Raw genomic sequence first — 22,951 nt, 5'->3', positions numbered from 1 at the left:
GCTAGAAAGCATTACGTGGGACATCCTGTGTGCCAATGGCGTTTATAAACCGAGACCGACAATTTTCAATCCTTTTGAAACTTCCTTGGCTAGCTTTGGTCATGTGGCTTGGTGCGGCAATTGTAAACGTGAATTCGTCCCTAAATTACCGTTGTCTACGCCTAGTTTCAAAAATTTGCGAAGGTGAATTTTCTTCAAATTTCAGAGGTGCTACTGAAAGTCTAACTCTCGGTTTCAATTACGTTGCCGCTTGCTCAATGCCGATGGTGAGCGAGCTCAGCTTTTGTTTGTCGCCATCGCGCCACCTTGGGCTGTCAGTTTCAGGGGCGGGGGGCTGGGACGGCCCTATTCTCAGAATGTATTTTTTTCACATAATCATCAGAAAATGGCGTTCAGGGTAGTTTCCCAGTGTACAATTGCTTTCTTGGTGGTGGTGGGGGGGGGGGGGGGGGGGGGGGGGGGGGACTGCTCCTCCCATCATAAATATGCCCTTGGTGTATGGATTCACACAGCCAATCTGCAAACTCCGTCCGGGTCTTGCAGGCATGGCGTCACACAGGAGCGTGTTAAGGTAACAGTTGCTATAGAGAGAGAGAGAGAGAAAGGTAGGTGTAAAAAACACGTGAGCAATGCGCTCTGTTTGGCGGTGTCATCATATGCAACACATTTTATTAACGCTAAGAGCAACAAACAACAAGCTCGATCCTTTATCGAGTACAGTAATTAATTAAAACAGAAACGCTGGTGAACAAGCTAATATATCTTTGAACAAAGAACATAGTGGACCTGTCTCGCAGTTCTAGCTTTATGGAACGACCGGAAGGTCACAGCCGTGCAGTTAACACTGCCTGGCAGGAGGGGCAAGCATGTCGGTCTCTTCCTCGTCGATGTCGGGATCGATGCCGTCGATGTGAACTGGAGGCTCCCTAGGGCCGAGATGAAAGTCAAAGGGCTGCACCGCCTCCAGAGACCGCTGGACGTCGGGGTCGTCCACGTCCTGAAAGCGAAACCAAACGAAGCCACGAATGTACACATCATCGTTTCAGATAACAGGCGCCGCTAGTTTACGTTGTTTGCCCTGTTCGGCGGGCAGCGAATAAATTATGGGGCCACATGAGAATAAACTAATGTATACGTAGTTTGTATATGTGGTGATTTTTTTGCCCATAAAAGCATGCATGCAATCTTTAAAGGTGCTCTGAAACACCTTCTGAGGAGAGTACATAAGCTGGCAAAAAAAAAAAAACAAGGACAAAGCAAGCGAGGGGACACGACACGGGCGAAGACATGACTCGACACTGCGCCCGTGTCGTGTCTTCTCGCTCGCTTTGTCCTTGTTTTTTTTTTCGCGCAGCATAAGTATGAATCCCAACCAACTTGCCCAGTTTTTCCGTCCTTGTTCACGACATTGTGCTGTCACGAACGCCCGAGACAAATAATACTCTTCCACACGCAGCAACCCACAATCGCGCGCGAAAATTGGCGCGCCCTTTCCGGCGACATTTTCATACTGGTGACCTCCGTTTCGCGCTCCTGCTTGTGACGTTAAGAGATGGCTACTGGTAAGAATCTTTCAGACGTCACGCAGCTACCATGGTCGCGGCCAGTCAGCCACGTCGCTTATAGCGAGTCATCAGCCCTCCGGGGAATTCCCGCGCACGCTGCCGCCGACGTGTAAAAAGTGGCGAGAGGAGAGGAAAAGGCACGAAGACTCAGAAATTCAGATTTTGACTACAGATAACTCAGCTTCTACAAAACGAATTTAAAAAAAATATCTTGCTGGAGGATATTCGTGAAGCGGCGTCCTGTAACATCCCAGGCATAAAGCACCATTATTATTGAGAGTCCCTTTCAGAACCCCTTCAATAGCTTACACCATACGAGAAGTATACACCAAATGACGAGCGGAAAATCATGAGAATCGCACGAGAAGTATTACTAATATTCGAAAAAATATTCGAACAAAAAAAACCACTATCGCCTCCTCTTTTTTTAATGAAGAAATGTGCGTTTTTTTTATATGTAAGTACTTCTACTCCTATAACCTGCCGCTAACTTCCTAAAGTCGGCTACGCAAACCCGCCCATGAGGCGAATGTAGCAAACCAGACCGTTATCACATCTAGGTCGATCTTCTTTCCATAGGATGGAAAGTTGGGTTAGTTGGAGGCCGTTCGTGATGGAAATACATGGGCGCAAACTAAACGAGGCACAAAGAAAAAGAAGCTTCTTCTTTCCCCCTTTAGGCCATAACAATGTGTAACCCTGTTTGCGGAAACAACCCTCATTTCATTTCACTTATTACCTTCTTCCCTTTAGCGAGCCCTCAGAACAACTTTTACCTTCCGCGTATGTTCATGATCATCATCATCAGCCTGACTACACCCACTGCAGGGCAAAGACCTCTCCCAGGTCTTTCCAATTAACCCTGCCATTTGCCAGTAGCGGCCACCAGAAGAAACGCCGGTGGCAGGCAGCGCGAGCGGTCGCACGCCACGTCGGCTCTACCAATGATCGCTGTTATTTGCGGTCCTCAACTCTTTCCCGTAGAAAGCTTGGCACCATCGTCTCCGGCAACCTAAGCGGCATCCGTGGACACCACATTTGCCAAGGTGCGCTGAATTTTGTTCCATTTTCAGTGCTTTGAAGACCTCGCCCCATCTCTGCGGCGCTAAGCCTGACGGTGGCAAGGCCTGCGCCGGCAGCGTTCGGGGTTTCCTCTGGGATTCCTCGGCAATGGCGGTCCAAGGCCAAGTCACCGGATACGATCCCACCTCCATAGGGATCGTTAACATGGAAACCGTTCAACATGAAGAGCCTCTTCCCAGCGAGGAGGAATACCTCCAAGACATGGTCCGCGTATGGCGCGGACGCAGGAAGACTAAGGCCTCCAGGGACGCCAACACGGACGCCGGCCAGCAACGGGTGGCGGGACGCTCTGCACATGTGCAGGGCGAGAACGCTCAACATGCAGCTGTGCAACAAGCAAAACAGCCCCGGTGGCGGCCGCAACACACGCCCCGCATCGGGAAAGACGAAATCATTGTGGTGCTTAAGCCACGAGAAACCATCGACCTGAAGGCCACCTTAGGTCCCGGACAAGCCGGCGCTGCCGTTCGCAGCATCCTCGGGGACGCCGCAAGTGTGGGGCTTGCAGTGTGGCCCGTGTGGGAGCAAAATGTGCTCGTGTGCACACTGAAATCAGTGGAAGCTGCGGAGAAGCTGCTCCGGGACGTCATGCTGCCGGTCGGAGGCCGCACGCTGCTATTCCGGGGCCACCCTAAGCTCTCCGGCGAATTCTGCAAGGGCGTCATCACCGTCTCCCCGGACGAGACATCTGAGACTGTCAAGAAAAAACTCAGTGAGGACCCCGACGTACTATCCGTGCGCAAACTGGGCAAAACGCAGGTTGCTGTGGTCACCTTTGTGGGGACAAGGGTGCCGCGGACCGTGCTTTATAGTTGCGAGCGTCTTCCCGTCCGCTTCTATAAGAAAACGATCCCTGCCTGCCCTCGCTGTGGCACGGTGGGGCATCGGGCCGACGCCTGCCCGCGGCCGCAGCCTGGACGCTGTGAACGCTGCGGGGCTCAGGTTGCTGCTGCTCCTGACGGTGGCCCAGCTGAACATCAATGCTCCCCGTGCTGCCTCATCTGCGGAGGCAGCCATCCCACCGGAGCGCCTGGCTGCGCGGGCAAGTACCGCAAGGTCGTCAAGCCGGGACGCCCACACACCCCAAAGCAGAAGCAGACGCCGGGACCCAAAAAGGCCCAGACGCCCACGGCCGGACCCAAGCAGGCCCCGGGGCCCAAGCCCGAACCCAAGAAGGCCCAGTCCGTGCCGCCAAAATTTGTGAAGTCCGGGAACCCGACGAGGCCACCGGTCCTGAAAGCCGAGGATTTCCCACCTCTGGTACCGCGCCAAAATCAGGTGAGCAGTTGGAGTGGGTTAGTCTCTGGGCCCACCCCCCCTCCCTCCCCCACCGAATCCGCCCTACAGCGGCAGGTAGAGGAGCTCAGGCGCCAAAATCAAATTCTCGCCCGTAAAATTCAAGAATTAGAAGCTAAGCAGGCCGGGCAGTCCGAGCCCATGCAGAACGCTGAGCCCGAGGATAGTGATGACGGATCCTCAGTATCATCTTGCCTAACTAGCGTCTCGCGGCAAACCGCGGACATGGTGGTAGATTCGGCCCCCGCGGACGCCGGCCGCTTCGAGGCCCTGGAGCGTAAAGCCGAGCAGTTGGAGGAGCGGGTGGCAGCGCTCCCGAACCAAATTATGATTGCGGTCCGCGAGTCCTTTCAGGACATGTTCAGTTCCGCATTTGCTACAATGCTTCCCGACATTGCGGCCCAGGTGACTGACTCTGTCCTTAAGGCGGTGCAGCCCTGGGTCAGCTCCCAAATAAAAAATTATCTCTCATGCGACTCCCCGCAGCTAAAACGTAAAATAGCTCCTCGACAGGCAGCGGAAGAAAGCGGTTCCGGGCCGATAGCCGCGGCGTTGATGCAACCCCTACCTGGGGCTGCGCCGGCCTCCGAACCGAGTGGCTACCCAGCACTGTAAAATAAAAACATCAATATGGCTGGCAAACCTTCTCAGAAAGCTAAAAAATTAGACCAATTCGAAATCATTCAATGGAACTGCAGGGGTTTCAGAGCCTGCAAAAAACGGTCACATCTCCAGCTCTACCTGCAGTCCCTTGGTGACATGCCGGCGCTTCTTGCTTTGCAAGAGCCCGGCAATGATGCTAAATTCTCTGGGTATAGCTCGTTTCAGGGGGGCCCCTCGACCTGCATCCTGGTGCATAAAGCATACACCGCGATTCAGGTCGATCTTGATCTGGAGACTGAGCAAGAATACACCATGGTGAGGGTTCTGCCTCTCAGGCGCCGCGACCCGTCAATACATGTGCTTAATGTGTATTGCCCCCCGCATAAGCCGCGTGTTACTTTCAGCGAAATTTTCTATCGTGCTCTCAAGTCGGCTGACAATGAACCCCTGGTGATCATTGGGGATTTCAACGCACCCAGTCTACATTGGGGCTATCACTTCGAGAAATCCAGGGGACGCAAGCTGGCGGAGCTCATCTCCACCCTTCGTCTTACGTTGCTCACGGATCCGTCTTGCCCCACACGTGTGGGCAACTCGGTCACCCGTGACACGTGTCCTGACTTATCTCTGGTTAGGAACACTACAAACGCCACATATGGGAGAACCTGGGGGATACCCTGGGCAGCGACCACTGCCTTCTCCGCATCACGCTTTTGGCGAAGGCAGCCCGTAAAAAATGGGGCCAGGCGAAAATAACCAATTGGCACCAATTTCGAATTCAGGACGTCCCTCCGGTACTATTCTCTGACGGCTATGCGGAGTGGGCAACACAGGTCACCAACATACAGAAACAACACACGCAAACACTTCACACCACCGACGAGATCCCCGCAGTGGACAATCACCTCCTGCATCTGTGGGAGGCGCGCCGGAGCTTAACAAAACGATGGAAGAAACACAAGACGAATCGCAAGCTTAGAGCTCGTATTGCACAACTTACGGAGCAGGCTGCGGCATATGCCGCCCAGCTCACAGACACCAATTGGATAGAACGCTGCAACTCGGCAGCGCGTCAGATGAGCTCGAAGGGGACTTGGCGTCTCTTACGCAGCCTCATCGACCCTTCTCAAACGAAAGGGGAGACGCAAAAACAGCTCCGGCGGGCTCTGCACGGGTACCAAGGTACGACGGCGCAACTTGCGGACACTTTGTGCGACAGGTATCTCTGCCGCACAAACGACCCGGTTGGGCCCGAGTACACGTACTCCGGCAAGCCAAATCAGGATTTAGACGCCCCTTTTGAGTTGCATGACCTTAAGGCGGCCCTGGCTAAAATGCGCCGAGGTGGGGCACCGGGTCGGGATCGCATAACAGTGAAACTGTTGGCGAACCTCTCCGACTGTGCATATCTCCATTTGCTACAATACATAAATCAGATCTGGGATGGGTGTCCGCTCCCACTCGAATGGAAAACATCCCTTGTAACGTTCATCCCCAAAGCAGGTAAAGCCGTGACTACGGACAACTTGAGACCCATCTCATTAACCTCGTGTGTGGGAAAGCTCATGGAGACGATGGTTCGGGATCGCCTCTCTCCATACATGGAGGGTAAGGGCCTCTTTGCAGACACTATGTTCGGGTTCCGCCCGCACATGTCTGCACAGGATGTCCTACTCCAACTACACAGGGACATAATACGACCCACAGCCATGCAACAAAACGACAAGGCCATTCTCGCCCTCGATCTTAAGGGGGCGTTTGACAATGTTAAACATGCCACCATACTCTCTAACTTGAACACCACTAACTGCGGGGCGAAGGTCTTCGCCTATGTCAGAGACTTCCTCTCTGCGCGTCAGGCACTCCTCCGGATCGAGGACGAGGAGTACGGCCCGTACTCTATGGGTACACGAGGTACACCACAGGGGGCGGTGTTATCACCGCTCCTTTTCAACATCGCCATGATGCACCTGCCCGGCCGACTGGCTCAGGTAGATGGCATAAAACACGCACTCTACGCAGACGACATTACAATCTGGACCACCGAGGGGAGCCTTGGGGAGATAGAGGACCGCCTTCAGCAGGCCGCCACCATAGTCGAAGCATATGCTGCCGACTGTGGTCTCCAATGTGCTCCCGCCAAATCAGAGCTTCTACACGTCAGGACAAACCACAAGGACAACACGTCTCTACACATATCTCTGTCAGGCGGTCCCATCAGAGAAGTGGCGGAGCTCCGGATCCTGGGTCTGTTCATCAATAACAAACTTAGGCCGGACTCTACTATAGCGAAACTCAAGAGCATAGGTGAACAGGTAGGGCGCATGATCCGCCGTGTTTCCAACAAGCGGGGTGGTCTGCGGGGCAGGGACGCGCTACGGCTCGCCTATGCCTTCGTGACCAGCCGGATCCTCTACGCCGTGCCGTACCTACGCACCACCAAACAACAAGACGAGCGCATTGACGCCATCATCAGGAAGGCAACAAAGCGAGCACTGGACCTTCCGGTGGCTACCTCCAACGCCAAACTGAAGGCGTTGGGAGTGGTAAACTCCTATCAGGAGTTGCGGGAGGCCCACCTCGTGAACCAATATACGCGGCTATCGCAGACGGTGCCTGGGCGCCGCCTGCTAAACCGCTTACACATCCAACACACATGCATACCAGAGGGGACGGAGAACATCCCGGTGCTGTGGCGCCACATGCTCTTGGTCGCTCCGCTCCCGCGTAACATGGACATGGCTTCACATGAAGGCAGACGACAAGCGCGGGTTCGCACGCTTGAGAGGCAATATGGGTATAAAGAGGGCGTCTATTACGTGGACATCACAGGGCCGTCGCCCGCGGGATTCTTCACGGCTGCTGTAGTCCACCGGGGAATGAATGTCGATGGGCTATCTTTTCGGGCCCCAAATTCAACACGAGCGGAGGAAGTCGCAATAGCTCTCGCTGCCGCCGATCCAAAATCGAAAACGGTTATTACAGACTGTCGCCGGGCCTGTGAACATTATCTTGCAGGCGAAATATCACCTCTGGCCTCGCAAATTCTAAGACGCGCTCTCGCCGATCCAACTCGCACAAAAGTGATCTGGGCTCCTGGCCACCAGGGTCTACGAGGCAATGAGGCCGCTGATGCGGCCGCCCGAGCGCTCACACACCGGGCTCCTCATCCTAGCTCTCATGGCTCAGAAGCTCATAAACCGCTTCTGCGGTTCCGCGAAATCCTAATTTATTATTGCGACAGCCACCGTCTCTACCCGGCACCTGCCAAGGGGCTGAGTAAGGCGGAGGAGCGAACTCTGCGGCGCCTGCAGACAGGAACCCTTCTCTGTCCTGCAATAGCAAAACACTTCGATCCGAACACAGATGGGCGCTGCCCGCACTGTGGAGAGATCTGCGATATCTTTCACATGGTGTGGGCATGTACTCAGAATCCTCACCTTCCCCCCTCCCCCACCCCCACCCGAGAGGCATGGGAGACTGCCCTCCTCAACTGCTCCACACTGGAGTCCCAAAGGGCTCTGGTCAAGCGGGCGCGAGACGGGGCCTCGTCATGCGGTGTCCCGGACTAAGGATACCGACCATGCAGCAGGGTTATTTATTTATTTTTTTTAACCCTCAAGCTCTCTTTGATTAAAGTTTTTCACCACCACCTTGGCCTCGAACCGAGGGAAGGCAAGCAGCAGAAAGACGTACCTATACCAGATAGCATCAACAGAAAGCTCAGGGTCTTCCCGATCCCGAAGAACGTGAACCCCGAGCACAACAGGGAGCGGAGGTTGGCGAGGGCCAGGGCTCTCGTGGACCTCCACGCCAGAGAAGAAGGCGCCGCCTACGTGGACGCGGCAGAGTATCAAGGGAGCACCGACGCATACGCGGCGGTGGTTGTCGGGGCATCGACGGGTGCAACGAAGACCGCGGTGAGCGTCCAGACTCGAGAAGCGCACCGGGCGGAGGAGGTGGCCATCGCCTTGGCCGTTTCCGACCCCGGATGTACTACAGTGTTGTGTGACTCTAGAACGGCAGTGAAGAACTACGCCAAGGGTAGGGTATGTAGTGAGGCCGCGCGCATACTGCGCAAGGCCGAAGACATCGGACGCAACAGTCCTGTGGTGATAAAGTGGTTTCCGGCCCACATGGGCAGTGACGTGTCGGTACGCGGAAACGTGAACCACAACGAGACGGCCAACTCGGCCGCGCGAGGACTAACCAACCGCGCGGCTGAAAGTACGGCCGACTCGGAGTCCTGGTCGCGACGCAGTGCCAAGGACAAGATGACCACCTTCAACGAAATAGTGAAATGGTACAGACTGAACAGACAGACTATGCCGCCACCTCACCCGGGGCTTACCCGGAAGGAGGCAGTGTTATATAGACAGTTACAGACGGGGTCCCTGCTCACCCCGGTGCTAGCTAAGCACGTGTGTCCGAGTGTGTACGCGAGTGACATATGCAGACTGTGCGCGAAGGAGAGAGCCACCGCGGCTCACATCCTTTGGGACTGTAGCGTAAATCCGCGCGAAGCCAGCGAGAAGACGACGATCCCGCCGCAGCTAGAGGCTGCAACGAGGAGCTGTGATCATAAGACACAACTCAAGGCCGTCCAGCAGGTCTCGGCAGCTCTCGAGAGGCAGCGACCGAGCGAAACCGAGGAGAGGGGGGCGGCACCCCCAGGAAGGGGGCGGCGGCCCTCTCGAACCCACGGAAGTAGCGAGGGACGTAACAAGACCTCAAGGAGCACAACGCACGAGATTGACGTAGTGGCCGCGTCGCGGTAAAAGCTTGTCCTCCCTGCTTGGAGGGAGCCTAACCGACTCTGCAGGCTTTCTAAATAAAAGTTGTTCTCTCTCTCTCTCTCACCACCACCCCCATCTAACTTTCTGCCCTGGCCTCGCAGTCAGTAATCATTTCGGGGAGACAGTGCTCACGGGGGCGCCTTGCAGATTACAGTATACTACCGCATCTACCGCAACTATATGCTCATCAGCAGCACATACGTGCATAATATGAGACTAGCACTGGGGAACAACAATTGGCGACGAACCAGCGCGATGCGGAAGTGCTGCGCGCGGCTCAGCCAACGGGCCCGGTGGTAGGCCTGGCGCACGCGGGCGGCGTCGTCGAAGTGGCGCAGCTGCTGGGTGCCGCTCATGCCCCGCGTGACGGACACCACGTGCGGCGTCTCCAGCCAGCGCTCGGCCGCCATTGCGCGAGGGCAGCGAGACGAACCGCCATCAGCCCCCTGGTGGGACTGCGACGGCTGCGTCCCTCCGCAGTCTTTGGCCGTCGCCGGATGCTCGGTGAACGGCTGCCTGCAATGCGCGTACATAGCTATACCGGCAGACATCGACATGCACGGCACTGACACTGGGGTATGGTTTAGAGCGTTCGCTACTAAGTCGGAGTTTCCGGGTTCGAACCCTTGAGCGGCGGCCGCGTTTCGATAGAGGCAAAATGCAAAAGCGCCCGTATGCTGTGCGATTTCGGAGATCGAATTTCAAACCAGAATTCAGTGCTTCCCGGCGCACATGGGAGAAGTATCGAAGACGCATCGCAACCGAAACGGCACAAGCCAAGGCGCGCGAGGGGCCCCTCCCCCTCCTTTCGGCCTTTTTCTCGTCCGTGCTATTCACACCGCATCTATCTACCTATATATATATATATATATATATATATATATATATATATATATATATATATATATATATATATATATATATATATATATATATATATATATATATATATATATATATATATATATCTCATAGCACGAAAATAAAAAGCGCCTCTGCGTCTGGAAGAAGTTTTGACAAATGCCATTCGTTTGCAATTGCTTACTTTGTTGTAGAGCAGAAGCTTTTGCGTTGTAAATTATGTGAAAATATTCTATATATCCGCGAGTTTTCTTACGACTGTTTTTTTGTGAAATAATAAATGTCCTTTACGAATCAAGTCCTCGGAGTCCTGTGTGCACTCGTATTATGTATATATTACAGTGAACAAATAACTGACCCTTGGACTTTATTACAGCAGAAAAATGACGAAGATATTGTTTGGGCGCATGCTCTCTTTAAATAATTTTTTTGACCGGCGGCGTATATAACACCTCCCGAAAAAGATTTCTAACTGCGCCACTGAAACCCGATGTCCAGTGCACATAACTCACGACATCGCACAAAAACTAGCTGATATTTTGCGCTTATTGAACAGAGGTGTTTTCTGACGCCTGTTATTCATAGCGTGGCTTAATTTGAGGATAAACTACAAAAGTACGTTTCAAAAGCGTGAGGTCAGAATACGGGTACGTATGTACGTACTGACCAAACATCTTATTGGCATCACTGTGTAAAGATCTACCCAGGCCAACGACGTCCTGCCTCTATAGGCTCTTGTGTGTGTGAAATGTTAGAAATAATATTTAATTATTGTTTTTGCAGTGCACAGACAAATATAGAAAGGTCTAATTCTGACGTGGAAGCGATGGACGAAATAATTGCACCAAATGAAAAAGATAACATCTCATTGGTAAAGTAGTCCAACCCGCGATTTCTATATTGTTTAATAAAAAAATTAGTGAATATTTCAGCGTTTTGAACGCAGCGCAAAAACGAGCATTTGCAGTAAACTGTTTCGTGGAAAAAAATGCCTAAAAAACGTTCAATCGTAGATTTTTACGCTGAATAGCCCGATCTGTAACCGAATTTAAGCTAAAAAAATATCGCCCGAATTTTACGGCCCCGGTCCCAGAAAAGATAAAAGCCGAAAACGAAGTCGGCGCTGGGGCTTAGTGCCAAGTGCACCAAAAACGTTGCTCAGTGCACCGTGGCTCGAGGACATCATCATCATCATCATCACCGTGGCTCAGTGGTTACGGCGCTTGGCTGCTGACCAGAAGGACGGGGGTTCGATCGCGGCCGCGGAGGTCGCATTTCGATGGAGGCGAAATGCTAGAGGCCCGTGTACTTTGCGATGTCAGTGGGCGTTGAAGAACCCCAGGCGGTCGAAATTTCCAGAGCCCTTCACTACGGCGCCCCTCATACAGCCTGATTCACTCAGGGACGTTAAACCTCATAGATGTAAATATAAAAGCCGAAAACGAAAGGCAATATATAGTGCACTGGCAACGGTCGCAGCCTCATGTTGTCGGCCAGTATCACTTATTTTCTTCTCAGAAGGAACTGTTCGTGTTTTCTGGTCCGTACGGCTTTTCCCTTCAGTGGACAGCTGGTGAGGTTGCGAGTGCTCGACACACGTACGGATGTGATTGCGCCCCTACGGGTCATCGAGTGACGAGGCATCAGCAACCAAACGCAATCGCCTCGAGTTTTTGCGACATCTGCCTCTGCTGGGAGGAGAGCGAAATAAGTGCACTCTCTCGAAGGAAAAAACAGAAGAAAACAAAAAGAACATGATTCACGTATAGCGCAGCACCTTTCTTGGCTCGAGCGCAAGTGGCACAACAGCCGAGAACGGTCACGCCTTTCGGACAGGGAAAAAGAAATAATCGATTCGCGTTATACTGCCCCTCGGTTCTTCCCAAACGGAGCTGCGTGCCAGCGTGTCTGTGCGTGCGTGTATGTGTGCGCGTCTTTATGCTGCGCGCATTTCTTTCGTTTGCTGTCCCGCGCTTGGTATACGCGGTCTCTGTCGTGTACGTTTCTCTTTTGTCCTCGTATTTCGCGCCGTTTTCTTTGCGAGCGCTGGCACACTCGCGTTGTCATAAGGACCAAACCCTCTCATTACAATGCAGTTCGTTATAGACTATAGAAGACTTGCGCATTATATTTAGCGCTTGCTAGTATATTAACTGCTAACAGCGTTTCCAACCTTCTCCGCAAAATGCGTCCGCAATGCGCGTTACTATATGTTCTTCACCGGAGCTCTTGCGTGCACATGGGGCAAGCACGGAGCAATACTGAGCGGTGATGCGAGCGCTCAACACGCCTTCGCAACAGTCCAAAGGGCATGCGTTTTCGCTCCTCGGTGTAAAAAAACTACAATGGTCTAAAAGCTGGGTACGACTGTACGCGCGGACTCACGTACGCGATTCCTCCAAAGCACGCATGAGCACAGCCTTATCAGCGAGAACAGCGATACAAGTTCGGGTGACCTGTGCGTACACATTGTCGGTATATCGTCTGTGGATACAGCGCGCAGGTATGCATGCTCGTTTTCTCTCTCTCTCTCTCTCTGTGAGCGTGTGTGTGTGAGTGAGCGTGCGCACATTGTGGGGACCATCTTTTCTCCGCTGGTCGAGTCAAACATTTCCACTTTACTAATTTCCACCAGCCGTGTTTCATTCAATTGCATCTAGTACGCACTGACCATCCGACCTGACGAGCTGATTTCCCAGGCTTGTGCGCAGTTTAAACAAAAACGCCCGGCTCGAAGACAATGCGCTGCTAAAACAATGTGCAGCACTCGACTCTTTCCTCGTTGCTTCCTCGATCTATCCTCTTACGCACAGCCCGCTGCCCTTTTTAAGTTGCAAGGTTTCATCACAGCAACGCAGGCTAGAGTTAATTGCTTCTTCAGAGGGCGGACCTTTGTCGTAGATGGCTAGCTGCTGATATCAACATATAGCATGTGTGTGTCTCATCATTAGCGCGCACAAGGACCTGGACGGGTGAAAACGATAGACAAACGACGTTGAAACTTTTGGACCGAATGGTCACAACAGTCTATACATGAAGCGCTAGTGATTTCTAACTGTAACCAGACATTTTTTTCTTTTTTCTGTGTCCCTATTGTCTACTGATCATATACGAGGTCTGTTAGAAAAGTATCCGACCTTTGGCCGTTGAAAAAAAACTTGCATAACTGGAGCGTTGCAAACCTAGTCATCTTTAAAGTAGTCTACTTGGGACTCCACACACTTCTCCCAGCGGTGCTGCCATTGTGGGAAGTATTCCGAAAAGGCCCTTTTCGGAATGGAGTTTAGCTCAGCTGTCGTTGCAGCCATAATGCTCTTCCTTGTCTGAAATCGCGCTCCTTTCAATGGCCTTTTGATTTTGGGAACCAGCCAGAAATCGCAGGGGCCATATCAGGACAGTAAGGAGTCTGTTGAACTACAGGAGTCTGGTTTTTCACCAAAAAATCTGATTCGAGTGCGAGGAATGTGCAGGAGCATTGGCGCGATGGGTGCGCCAATTTCCTGTTGACCTCAGCTCCGGGTTCTTGCGCCGCACATCATCACGTAGGCAACGGAGGACATCCCTGTAGTACTCTTTGGTCATTGTTTGACCCTGTAGAGTGCGTACTCGTGGTCTGCCACACAGAGGGTGTCAAAGAAAGCAGTCAGCATCACTTTCACATTGCTGCGCAATTGGCAGGCCTTCTTAAGTCTTGGTGACGTGGAATGCTTCCACTCTGACGACTGGGATCTGGTTTCCGGGTCGTACCTGTACACCCAAGACTCGTCACTATAGTGATTATGATGTTGATGAAGTCGGGGTCACTGTTTGCGGAATCCAGCATGTCCTGTGAGACTTCAACACGAAGCTGCTTTTGCTCCACCGTGAGCAGCTTCTGCACGAATTTCGCCGCAACTCTCTCCATGGCCAAATCTTCGGTGATAATGGAATGTGCGGAGAAATTGCTCATGTCCACCTCTTCCTCAATTTCTCGGATAGTCACGCGACAGTCCTGCATCACCATAGCGTTCAGTTCGGCAATGACCTGGTCATTTTGGCATGTTGATGGCCGATTGGAGCGTGGCTCGTTCTCCACCGATGTGCGGCCATCTTTAAAACAATTGTAACACTGCTTAAACTGTGTGCTGCTCATAGCATCTTCACCGAAAGCCGTCTGAATATTTCGAATGGTTTCCACTCGGCTGTCGCCAAGTTTATGGCAAAATTTGTTGCAGTAGCGCTGCTCCTTTCACTCCGCCATTTTCCTTGCAATAAAAAATCGACGAGAGCACTGCACACTGCCTCACTCAAACGCTGCTTCCCAGCGACTGACGCTATCGGCAGGCGGGAAAAAAATTCATGCATGCGCATGAAGGTTCAAGGTCGCCTGATGCAAGCGCGCTTGTCTCATATCCATCAGGTGTTCGCAAAAAAAAATAAAGTCGGATACTTTTCTAACAGACCTCGTATATAACCGCGGTCGAAAACAGAACAGGAAGTGCAAGGACGTCGAACTTCCGTCCGCTCGACTCTATGATACCGCAGCAAGCACGCCTTCGCTCCGGAAGTCAGCCGCTGCAAAAAGACGCTATGCGGATTACGCCGAGATCATATATACCTGTGCAGCCTCCTGGCCCGACCCTTCGGCTTGACCGGCGTGCAGAAGATGCTGGTCAGAGGCTTCCCACGCTCCAAGCACTGGCGGATCTCTGCGTCCACCTGCGCGGACAACCTCCTCGCCCAAGAGCTGGACACACATGCCACCCCTTTTCCTCAAGAAAAAAAAAAAGCGGCTAAAGCCACGCGTGGCCCGCTTACCTTTCGCTCGCACGGAGCCCAGTAAAAACAAAAATAAAGTTTGAAGTTTTTATTTGGAACTAACTGGATGTTCCAATTGGCTCCAGTTATGTTTTTAGTTCATCTGTTTGGCCCGACCAGTTGGGCCCAACTGGATCCGAATGGATCAAATCAATTGGACCTATTAAGTCCCAGGCTCATTGCAAAACATTCACAAAATGTACCTCGCATTTGAGTTGTGAAAATACACAATTCGAGAAATATTTGACAAGCATAGATCACACACAAGAAACACTATGGTCAGGCACTGCGCAGCATAATTTCAGTACGTTACATCCAGAAAACACACGTACCTATGCTCCCACTTATATCTCCCATATATCAGACTCTCATGCTGGGGCTAATGGTGCTTGTCCGTTGAGCGCAGCAATGTCATTTAATTTCGACAGCAGTGATCGCTTATCTAATGAATACAACTTTGGAAGGCTCTTATTATAAGAGTAATATTAGTTTTGCCTTTTCTGTCGAATATGCAAATGTTCACATTGCTATATGGGGTGCAGTTGGACAGACCGATTGAGATCAGTTGGAATCTGAAATAGTTCATTTGGGGAATATATCCGAATGGAACATTATCCAAAATTGAACCAGTCCAGTCGGGAGTCCTAGTGGACTATCCAACTGGAACACAATAACCAACTGGAAACTAAATTGGGACAATTGGGAGCCTATCCATTTGGAACACCATTCCAACGAGAACCAGTTGTAGACTCAGTTAGTCCCGTTTGAACCAATTGGAAACCAAAGTGGTTCCAATTCTTTGTTTGTTTTTTTCTTACTGGGTAAACACGCTTCGCACCAACCAAGGTCGGAGTGTAGCAAACGTACAGCTGTAGTTTATATGCGAGACCAGCCGAGACGCTTGCCTCAGAGACACGTGCTTACGAGTTCATTGCAGTATGACACCCTGAACTTACATCTTCAGATTTTCCGGAAACTTTTTCTGTCTTTCTCTCTCTCCCATTGGGTAGCAGCAGGCTAGAGATAACTCGGGCCGGCTTCTTCGCCCCCCCCCCCCCCCCCCCTCTCTCCTCCTATCTGTCTATCACGGAGAACAATAAACGTAATCTGCATATGTCGATTCTCACACACACCGCATTCCAGCTGCAGTGTTATGGGTACATCAGACCGCGTGGACAGCCCGTCCTCGGTGCGTGATGTCCCAGTGCTGTGCTTATAGCCAGGGATTGAGTCAGCGGTAGAGGAAACAAAGACGCGGAAACAAAAAATTCCCCAGAGGGTTTTTGTTCTGGTCGCTGAGGCTATAATTAGCTCATGCACGGGTCCACCGATCGGTTCAAACAGTGAAGGCCTGTTCACACGAGCGTGCACATATAGTTGCGAGTAAGTACGCGCTCTTATGCGACTATGCGCGGGGAACCGATACCCTTTTCTTAATTCCTCGTCTAGTAGTGCACTATATTATAAAACTGGTACTTCGGCCCAAGGGCGTCCGCAGAACTTTTTCCAGGGGGGTGCACCCGATGTCTGGGGGTGGGGGAGGCGGTAGGTTTGTAGTTGTTTTCTACTAGGGCATAAATAATATCCGTAATTCCAAGGGGGGGGACAACCGCCCCCCCTTGCCCCCCCTTCCGGACGCCCATGCTTCGGCCCTTAACTTAATTCTCAGCCTTCTCTCGCTTTCTCTAAGAGGAGAAAAAACTCAGATAGAAAGAACGGAAATCCTCGCTACGTCACTATGGCTACGCCTTGTTTCTAGACTTTGAAAAACAACCCAGGTTCGAAATGTCGAATATATGTTCCTCCGTGAGTAAGAGTCGAAAACAACTGCAGACGGTACGGGATCTCCGGAAAACGAAAGTATGTGGTGACACAACTTATTAAGAGGGTTTCGGCATAGACGTGCGCATGCAAAGAGAGAGAGGGGGCGAGCGGGAGCGATCACCTTAATAGACATAGGGAAGAGTGCACAAATTTTGTAACGCAATGTTCCCTAGCTGCTACCCACAAGACATGAATGGGCGCTACCATGAACATTGCACCCCCCCCCCCCCCCTTTCACGGCCAGGTGAACTGAATATACGATGTGTGTACAAATATACAAAGAAAACTTCTATTCCTACCTGACGCATTACATTTTGAAGGACATCATCAGTTCCGTTTCCAGTTTCGTCGCGTGGGCTGAAAACGGAAACAAAATGCCACAGCTATTTGCAAGACAGAAGAAGAAGGGAAAGGAAAATAAAGGTGCCGATTTATGGGACATACGCTTCACGACGCACGAGTGTAATAACGAGTGCGATGCGTTAACAGGTGTGCGAGAAATATGGCCTACCTTGTGGCGCGAGGTTCCGGCATTTCAACAGCTGCTTCCTCCACTTCGGATTCAGCGAGTATGTCGTATGGCTCTCGAGTAATGATGTTCGAGGCGCTTGCAACGGAAAGGAACAATCATAAGGGAGTTGCAGCTCTTTTTTTCAGCCACGAATTGTCGTGGCGCGAGAGACGTTTAGCTTACCGTATATGTGTGGAAGAGACTGCATCGCTGTGGCATTTGTACATAACCACTTTCCAGTTACTTTTCTCTTATATATTATTGCTCAGTTAAAGCTGCAGCCAAAGTAACGGAATCTTCACATGGGCGCGTTCGCGCTTTCAGAAGACAGAATGATGAGTATCGTTTGTATACATGGTCAATGAAAACGTTGCAGACGATTTCATCTGTGTCATGTATTGTAAGTAGAATCACGAATATAACTGAAACTTTGTATTACAAAGTGCACGCCTATATTTTGTTTGGTAAAGAATGTTAAATAGGCCGACGATAACGGCTTGTAAAATAACTCGCGTATAAGCTGTACTGTTAAGAGCGATGCAAAAATTGCTGCACACACTTAGCTGGTTTCGGTTTCGGTTTCACGGTTTTACCGGATGGTTTCATCCGGAAGTTTCACGTAACGTGCTCCTACGACAGTTCCGTTGTCATATCACGGGTATATAAGCTACTGCTCAATTTCGTCGCTGTTACATCAACACCCCGCTCTGCAGGTCTTCGTATAGAGTGTTGTAAGGAATGTTTGTTTTACCTCTCGCTGCCGCTATGTCTTACTTGTGTTCTACGCTCAGGTGTTCAGTACCGCGCATTTGAAGTGTCGATCAATTTGACTGCCAACAGCAAGCGACGTTCTGATCGCTCAGCTCGTTTCACATCTCATCTTTGTTTCCCTTGCAGCTTTCCTCGTCGCACGCATCAGGAAAAATATGCCGGAGGCCACAACCGAGGCACCGCCCCGCCAGGCCGTGCAGTCAAACTTCGTGGTGCGCCTGAGCGAGCTGCCCGCAGTCACCAGCCTGTGGGAGATCGCGGCGCAGTCGTATGCTCGAGCGAAGGCAAACCCGGGTCTCTTGGCGTACGCGATCGGCACCGCCGAGAAATCGGCCGCCGTGGCCCTCGCTAGCAGCCAGCCGGTCATGGACAAACTGGCTACGCCGATTAGTTTCGTCGACGGCCTGGCCTGCAAGGGACTCGACAAGCTCGAAGAGGTCTACCCAGACGTCAAGAAGAATGCGCCTGAGCAGATCGTAAGCGACGCTGTCGAATACGGGCGCAAGAAGTACGGCGACGTCAAGGATTACGGCATTGCAAGGGTATGTATACTGCGCGTTTGTCGGCGAGAGGCAGGTCACCTTGCATGTACTGGTATTCGCGACGATCGCATTTCTAGATCTCCTCCCGAGACGCTAGACAGGAAATCGGTCTGATATTGCGACGATTACGTGCCGTTATTTCGTGGCTGTTGCCGACTCTGTAATATTGCGTCATTATCCTATTCCGCGCTCTTTGTATTGAGTGGTTTTGTCGAAGTAACTTGCACTGCCGGATTTACTTTGACGTAGTTTCACCTCATGGCCAAGCGGAACAAATAGCCTGGCGATTTTGTATACGTTTGCGTTGTTGTCGGCTGAAAATTGTGTCCACGCTGAACTGCGGTTTTTATTCTTGTACTTAATATCGGATTGCGCTTAAAGATAATTCAGGGTTCTAGAATGGTCGGTTGTAGCGCGGTAGCATCGGAAAGGGGTGTCTTTCCTTCCATGACTCACTACTGCAAGTACATCCTGGTTGACGCCTGATAGCATAGTGCAGCTCAAGCGGGTTGTCGAAATCAGTTATCTTTACACGGCGCGCGCTCGCACCTTGTACCTGCTACAAGGACGGTTTGAATCCTTCCATGATTGCAGATCAATAACATCAAAAATGTCTCTGGTGGAGCGGTCCACATGGTGGCACATCCTGTGGAGACTCTTTCGCAATGCCAGGAGCAAGTCCTGATCTACACCAAACAGGCTCTTGTGGCAGCTGAGGCAACTCTGGACCAGGTATGCACTTTGGTATCTACAATTGCATGCGAAAACAATGCGTAGCTCTGCTCTTCATTCACGCCAGTTATCATACAGCATAAAGTCAAGGAGGGTGGTCACTAATAAAGCTTTCGCTTCTTCGCTGGCTCTGCATGGCTCTCATAGTGTGGTAAATGTTCAGACCATGCACTACAATTTTCTAGTTTCTGGAACTTAGCCCAATAACTTATGGCTAGATGCTGATACTGGCACCAATACCACAAAGTAGTGCTTTATTGTTCTCTGCTAATTACTTTGCGCATGCAAGATACCAACGCAAAGAGATGCTGTGAAAGAAATCATAAAGAGACCTTGAGACAGGGTAGGAACCAGTATGTAATAGAAATGCTTTGTGCTAATGAAAGTTCTTCCTGCATATATTTTTCTTGTAGTTTGTGCCTGTTGTACATTACACATGTTTGGATGTCATGCTATAAAGTGTTTATCCTGATATATGGTCACATATCTACAGGAACTAGAAAACTGTTTTCATTACTGAGTAAAACAAATTAAATACTATTTTGCCAACAAGTGAATTAAATTGGTTACGTGGCACTAATAAAAGTATGCACCTTCAGGCAGTCACCCCACAGTTATTTTGTCCCTTTCACTCAAAAAAGATGGCTTACCTTTAAAAAAATTTCACTGTTCCCACTGAAAGTCTGCAACCGATTTGCACTCAGTCAAATCTATTCTGCCCTACTCAACCACTACACCTGGCTTGTTTGTTTTAGTTTCTGAAAGAAAGGATAGATGCTTGTGTATTATGCCATTGCTCAGAAGAAAAAAATACCTTTTGTACGTACTGGCCAATGCCAGCGGTAACAGTGCCATGGTGTTTTCAAACCGATAGTGGAGGGGAAAACCAGGTTAGAATGGAATTAGCATTTCTTTGGCAAGAATGATACTAGCCGATGCGTTACTTCAGGGTGCATTCCATTGTCCTGTCTACTGCAATGACTGCTTCCACTTCCTTGCAGCACATTGCATCGCTTGGCATAGATGTGAAGAAGGAAGGGGGCGATGGGGCCATGCCTCCGGAAGACGTAGCTCTGCTGGTACGCCTGGACAGCATCTCTCGCAAGATGACCACCTGCGCCTCGCGCCATGCTGCCCTGCAGCTGAGCGTGCTGCAGCGCTATGCTGGCGACTCCCTGGCGCGCTTCCAGGCAGCTCTTCAGCTGATCCAGAGCATGAAGCAGAGCCTGGCTTCCAGCACCAATCAGTCGTTCCAGGAGACCCTGGCCCGCATGAGCCTCCAGTCTGCCTGGCTCCAGGGGCTTCTCAAGGAACCCACTGACGAGGCTCAGGTTAAGGTATGCCATCCTCGGCCCATTACAGCACACTACTGTTGAGGGAGGTTTTCAAATCCAAACACTGTGATGCATTGAGCAAGTAGACTCCACGTGAAATCATGGCAGCAGCACTCGGCAGGTGTTGAAGAGCAAGTTTGATGATACTGAACGGAATATCACTGTGAGGTAATAACAGTATGTGCCTGGAGCTTCTGTAGTGATGCTAAAGGATAGACACTAAAGGACGTTCCACTCTGAATACTGTGATTTTTTTTTTTTTTGTATGCGGACCCATGCGGCTCCGCTGTAGAGCTACAATGAGGGCATAGCAAAGTTGTCAAGATAACGTGGCTTTTCTTTAACATAGGACCATGGCATTAAGCCAGCTTCTGCTGTGACGCGACTGTTGTTTGCACCTCGTGCTATTTTGCCAAGTAATTTGCCGTTGCAGTTTTATGGTTTACTGCACGGATTAATTTCTACTTTCGCCGTGCACTCTTCTGGGCATAGAGCTTCCGCTGCCCATGTATCTTCATCATGGGGTCATTAGCCGCACAGTTGATTCGGAAGGACATTGTGGTGCTTTTACTTTACACCGTAAGCAGAGATCAAAAGGGGTGGAAAATGTGCCAGGAAGTAACAATGTTCCCAGTTTGCGGAAAGTGCCATGGAGGAGTTTTCCAGTGCAGACATTTAATGCTTGCGCCTAGCAATTTGTGGTGAGATAATTTGGCATTTCCTTCCTTGCCGGTGTGCAGAACATTCAGATGACGGTGCTTGCGGCAGCCCGTGGTGCCCTGGGTGCTGCCACCAAGGCCCTCGAGCAACCGGCGGTCCTGGTTCGGGGCATGTCCTCCCAGCTGCAAGAGTCCTACAGTCATCTGCTCAACTCCTCTTCAGACATGCTCCAGACTCTCACCGGTGTCAACACCATCCACGAGCTGACTACGACCACCCTCAACAGCCTTCACTTGCAGTCAATCCGGCTGGAGTACTCCGTCCGCCTCTTCATTCACCAGTCGTTGGACTGGCTGGTAAGGATGGTTCAGACTGACTAATAACGACTGCAATGAACAGTTGGTAATATAATTGTTAACATGAATACACTTCTGGTTTTTTTTTTTTTTTTTTACAGGCTACGCTTCCTGTAGTGGAACGCCTGCTTCCAACACCAACAGAGATGACATCATTTGGCTCGGACACGACGAGAACAGTTGGCTCGTCTGAGGAAGAGTCCTCTGCTGATGAATCTTTGTAGCTGTACATCAATCATTTTTAAGTGTCTCTTGCATAAAGTTTTAAAAAATATATATATACAATGCACATCTGGTGTTGCATGTTACGCACGCCCTTACGAAATGCAGTTCACATCGAGGTGGATTTTTTTCAGCCAACCACTTCCAAGTTCACTTAGCCACTGCACATGTATTCGATGTGTGTTGCAGCATGAATAAAGGTTTTATTCAGGTAAATAATTTGTTTTCAAACATTCTTGAATACTTCTGCGAAAAATTGCACTTGGTACGCACACCTGTGGTCATAGACTCCGCACTGCATTTTTAAGGTTTGAACTGACTAGGCTGTTTGCAGCTTGTATTTTTTGGAAATGTAAGAAGACTAGAAATTAAAACAAGTGCACCTCAAAACAGAAAGTCGCTCACCTGAAATGTACACCACAGGCCATCAGGAATACGGCATCGCCTCTAATCACTCGAGCAGAAAGGTTAACTGGTCAAGAATACTGTGAAATTAGTCAGCTGAGGCTCTGAACGCTTGTAGAGTCATGAATGTATATCCACTCAAGTTTTGGGCTGCAATATCTAATCTGGTGAAAGCCTGAAACATTGTAGCCTTCAACAGACTGCATCATGCGTGATGCTTTCAAATTATGGGATGGCCTCGCTGTTAGCATTTGGAAACATCCGGCTGCTAAAAGCAGTGCGAAACCATCTGTTGTACTACAATTGGGATAACCATACGTAGCTGCAGCATTGCAGTGTAAAGCGTCACCCAGCAACGCAACATGGGACCCAAAGCTAATGAAAGTTTATTTTTTTAAACTGAAGAACCTATCCTGGCCAATCCCCCGCCGTGGGTATGTGCCATTCAGCCCGAGGACATCATCATCATCAGATGAGAGCCAAGAGTGCTTTGCCTGATATTACATAGGCAAAAATCTGAGTGGTAAACCCTGATCTGTACGACATTTACAATGAACCCTTGGAACGTTTGCAGTTTGAGTATGACCCCAAAT

The 22,951-nt window shown here is 50.6% G+C and overlaps 2 protein-coding genes across 3 annotated transcripts; one reads left to right on the top strand and one right to left on the bottom strand.

Annotated features, from left to right (window-relative positions):
• Positions 1–673: 673 nt before the first annotated feature.
• LOC149341359 (uncharacterized) lies at positions 674–17,563 on the bottom strand. Its single transcript, XM_089542850.1, has 6 exons — positions 17,520–17,563; positions 17,337–17,432; positions 17,125–17,182; positions 14,802–14,902; positions 9,592–9,859; positions 674–997 (listed from the first exon to the last, which is right to left on the bottom strand). Exons 1-6 carry the CDS (start codon positions 17,561–17,563, stop codon positions 839–841), a joined length of 726 nt encoding a protein of 241 aa, XP_089398976.1. The 3' UTR covers positions 674–838.
• Positions 17,564–17,975: 412 nt separating this feature from the next.
• LOC149341358 (lipid storage droplets surface-binding protein 2-like) lies at positions 17,976–22,172 on the top strand. Of its 2 annotated transcripts, none has more exons than XM_089543429.1 (6): positions 17,976–18,067; positions 18,234–18,649; positions 19,244–19,381; positions 20,383–20,718; positions 21,456–21,731; positions 21,833–22,172. In XM_089543429.1, exons 2-6 carry the CDS (start codon positions 18,263–18,265, stop codon positions 21,953–21,955), a joined length of 1,260 nt encoding a protein of 419 aa, XP_089399555.1. In that variant the 5' UTR covers positions 17,976–18,067; positions 18,234–18,262; the 3' UTR covers positions 21,956–22,172. The 2 variants fall into 2 exon arrangements, with proteins under 2 accessions (XP_089399555.1, XP_089399556.1); XM_089543430.1 differs by having other exon boundaries at positions 18,031–18,049.
• The last annotated feature ends 779 nt before the right edge of the window (positions 22,173–22,951 follow it).

This window comes from Amblyomma mixtum, chromosome 5 (genome assembly GCF_055824585.1).
Source record: "Amblyomma mixtum isolate Tamu chromosome 5, ASM5582458v1, whole genome shotgun sequence".
Taxonomy (NCBI): domain Eukaryota; kingdom Metazoa; phylum Arthropoda; class Arachnida; order Ixodida; family Ixodidae; genus Amblyomma; species Amblyomma mixtum.
Note: the sequence above shows the minus strand (reverse complement) of the source record. Positions and strands in the feature narration are given on the sequence as shown.

Excerpts from the sequence above, each read along its gene's own strand:
- LOC149341358 (XM_089543429.1), top strand. The coding sequence starts at position 18,263 with ATGCCGGAGGCCACAACCGAGGCACCGCCCCGCCAGGCCGTGCAGTCA. Across the intron at positions 19,382-20,382 it reads CTGAGGCAACTCTGGACCAG|CACATTGCATCGCTTGGCAT; the intron begins GTATGCACTTTG and ends ACTTCCTTGCAG. Across the intron at positions 21,732-21,832 it reads ACCAGTCGTTGGACTGGCTG|GCTACGCTTCCTGTAGTGGA; the intron begins GTAAGGATGGTT and ends TTTTTTTTACAG.
- LOC149341359 (XM_089542850.1), bottom strand. The coding sequence starts at position 17,563 with ATGTACAAATGCCACAGCGATGCAGTCTCTTCCACACATATACG. Across the intron at positions 9,860-14,801 it reads CGGGCCAGGAGGCTGCACAG|GCAGCCGTTCACCGAGCATC; the intron begins GTATATATGATC and ends CGCGCATTGCAG. Across the intron at positions 998-9,591 it reads AGCACTTCCGCATCGCGCTG|GACGTGGACGACCCCGACGT; the intron begins GTTCGTCGCCAA and ends TTTCGCTTTCAG.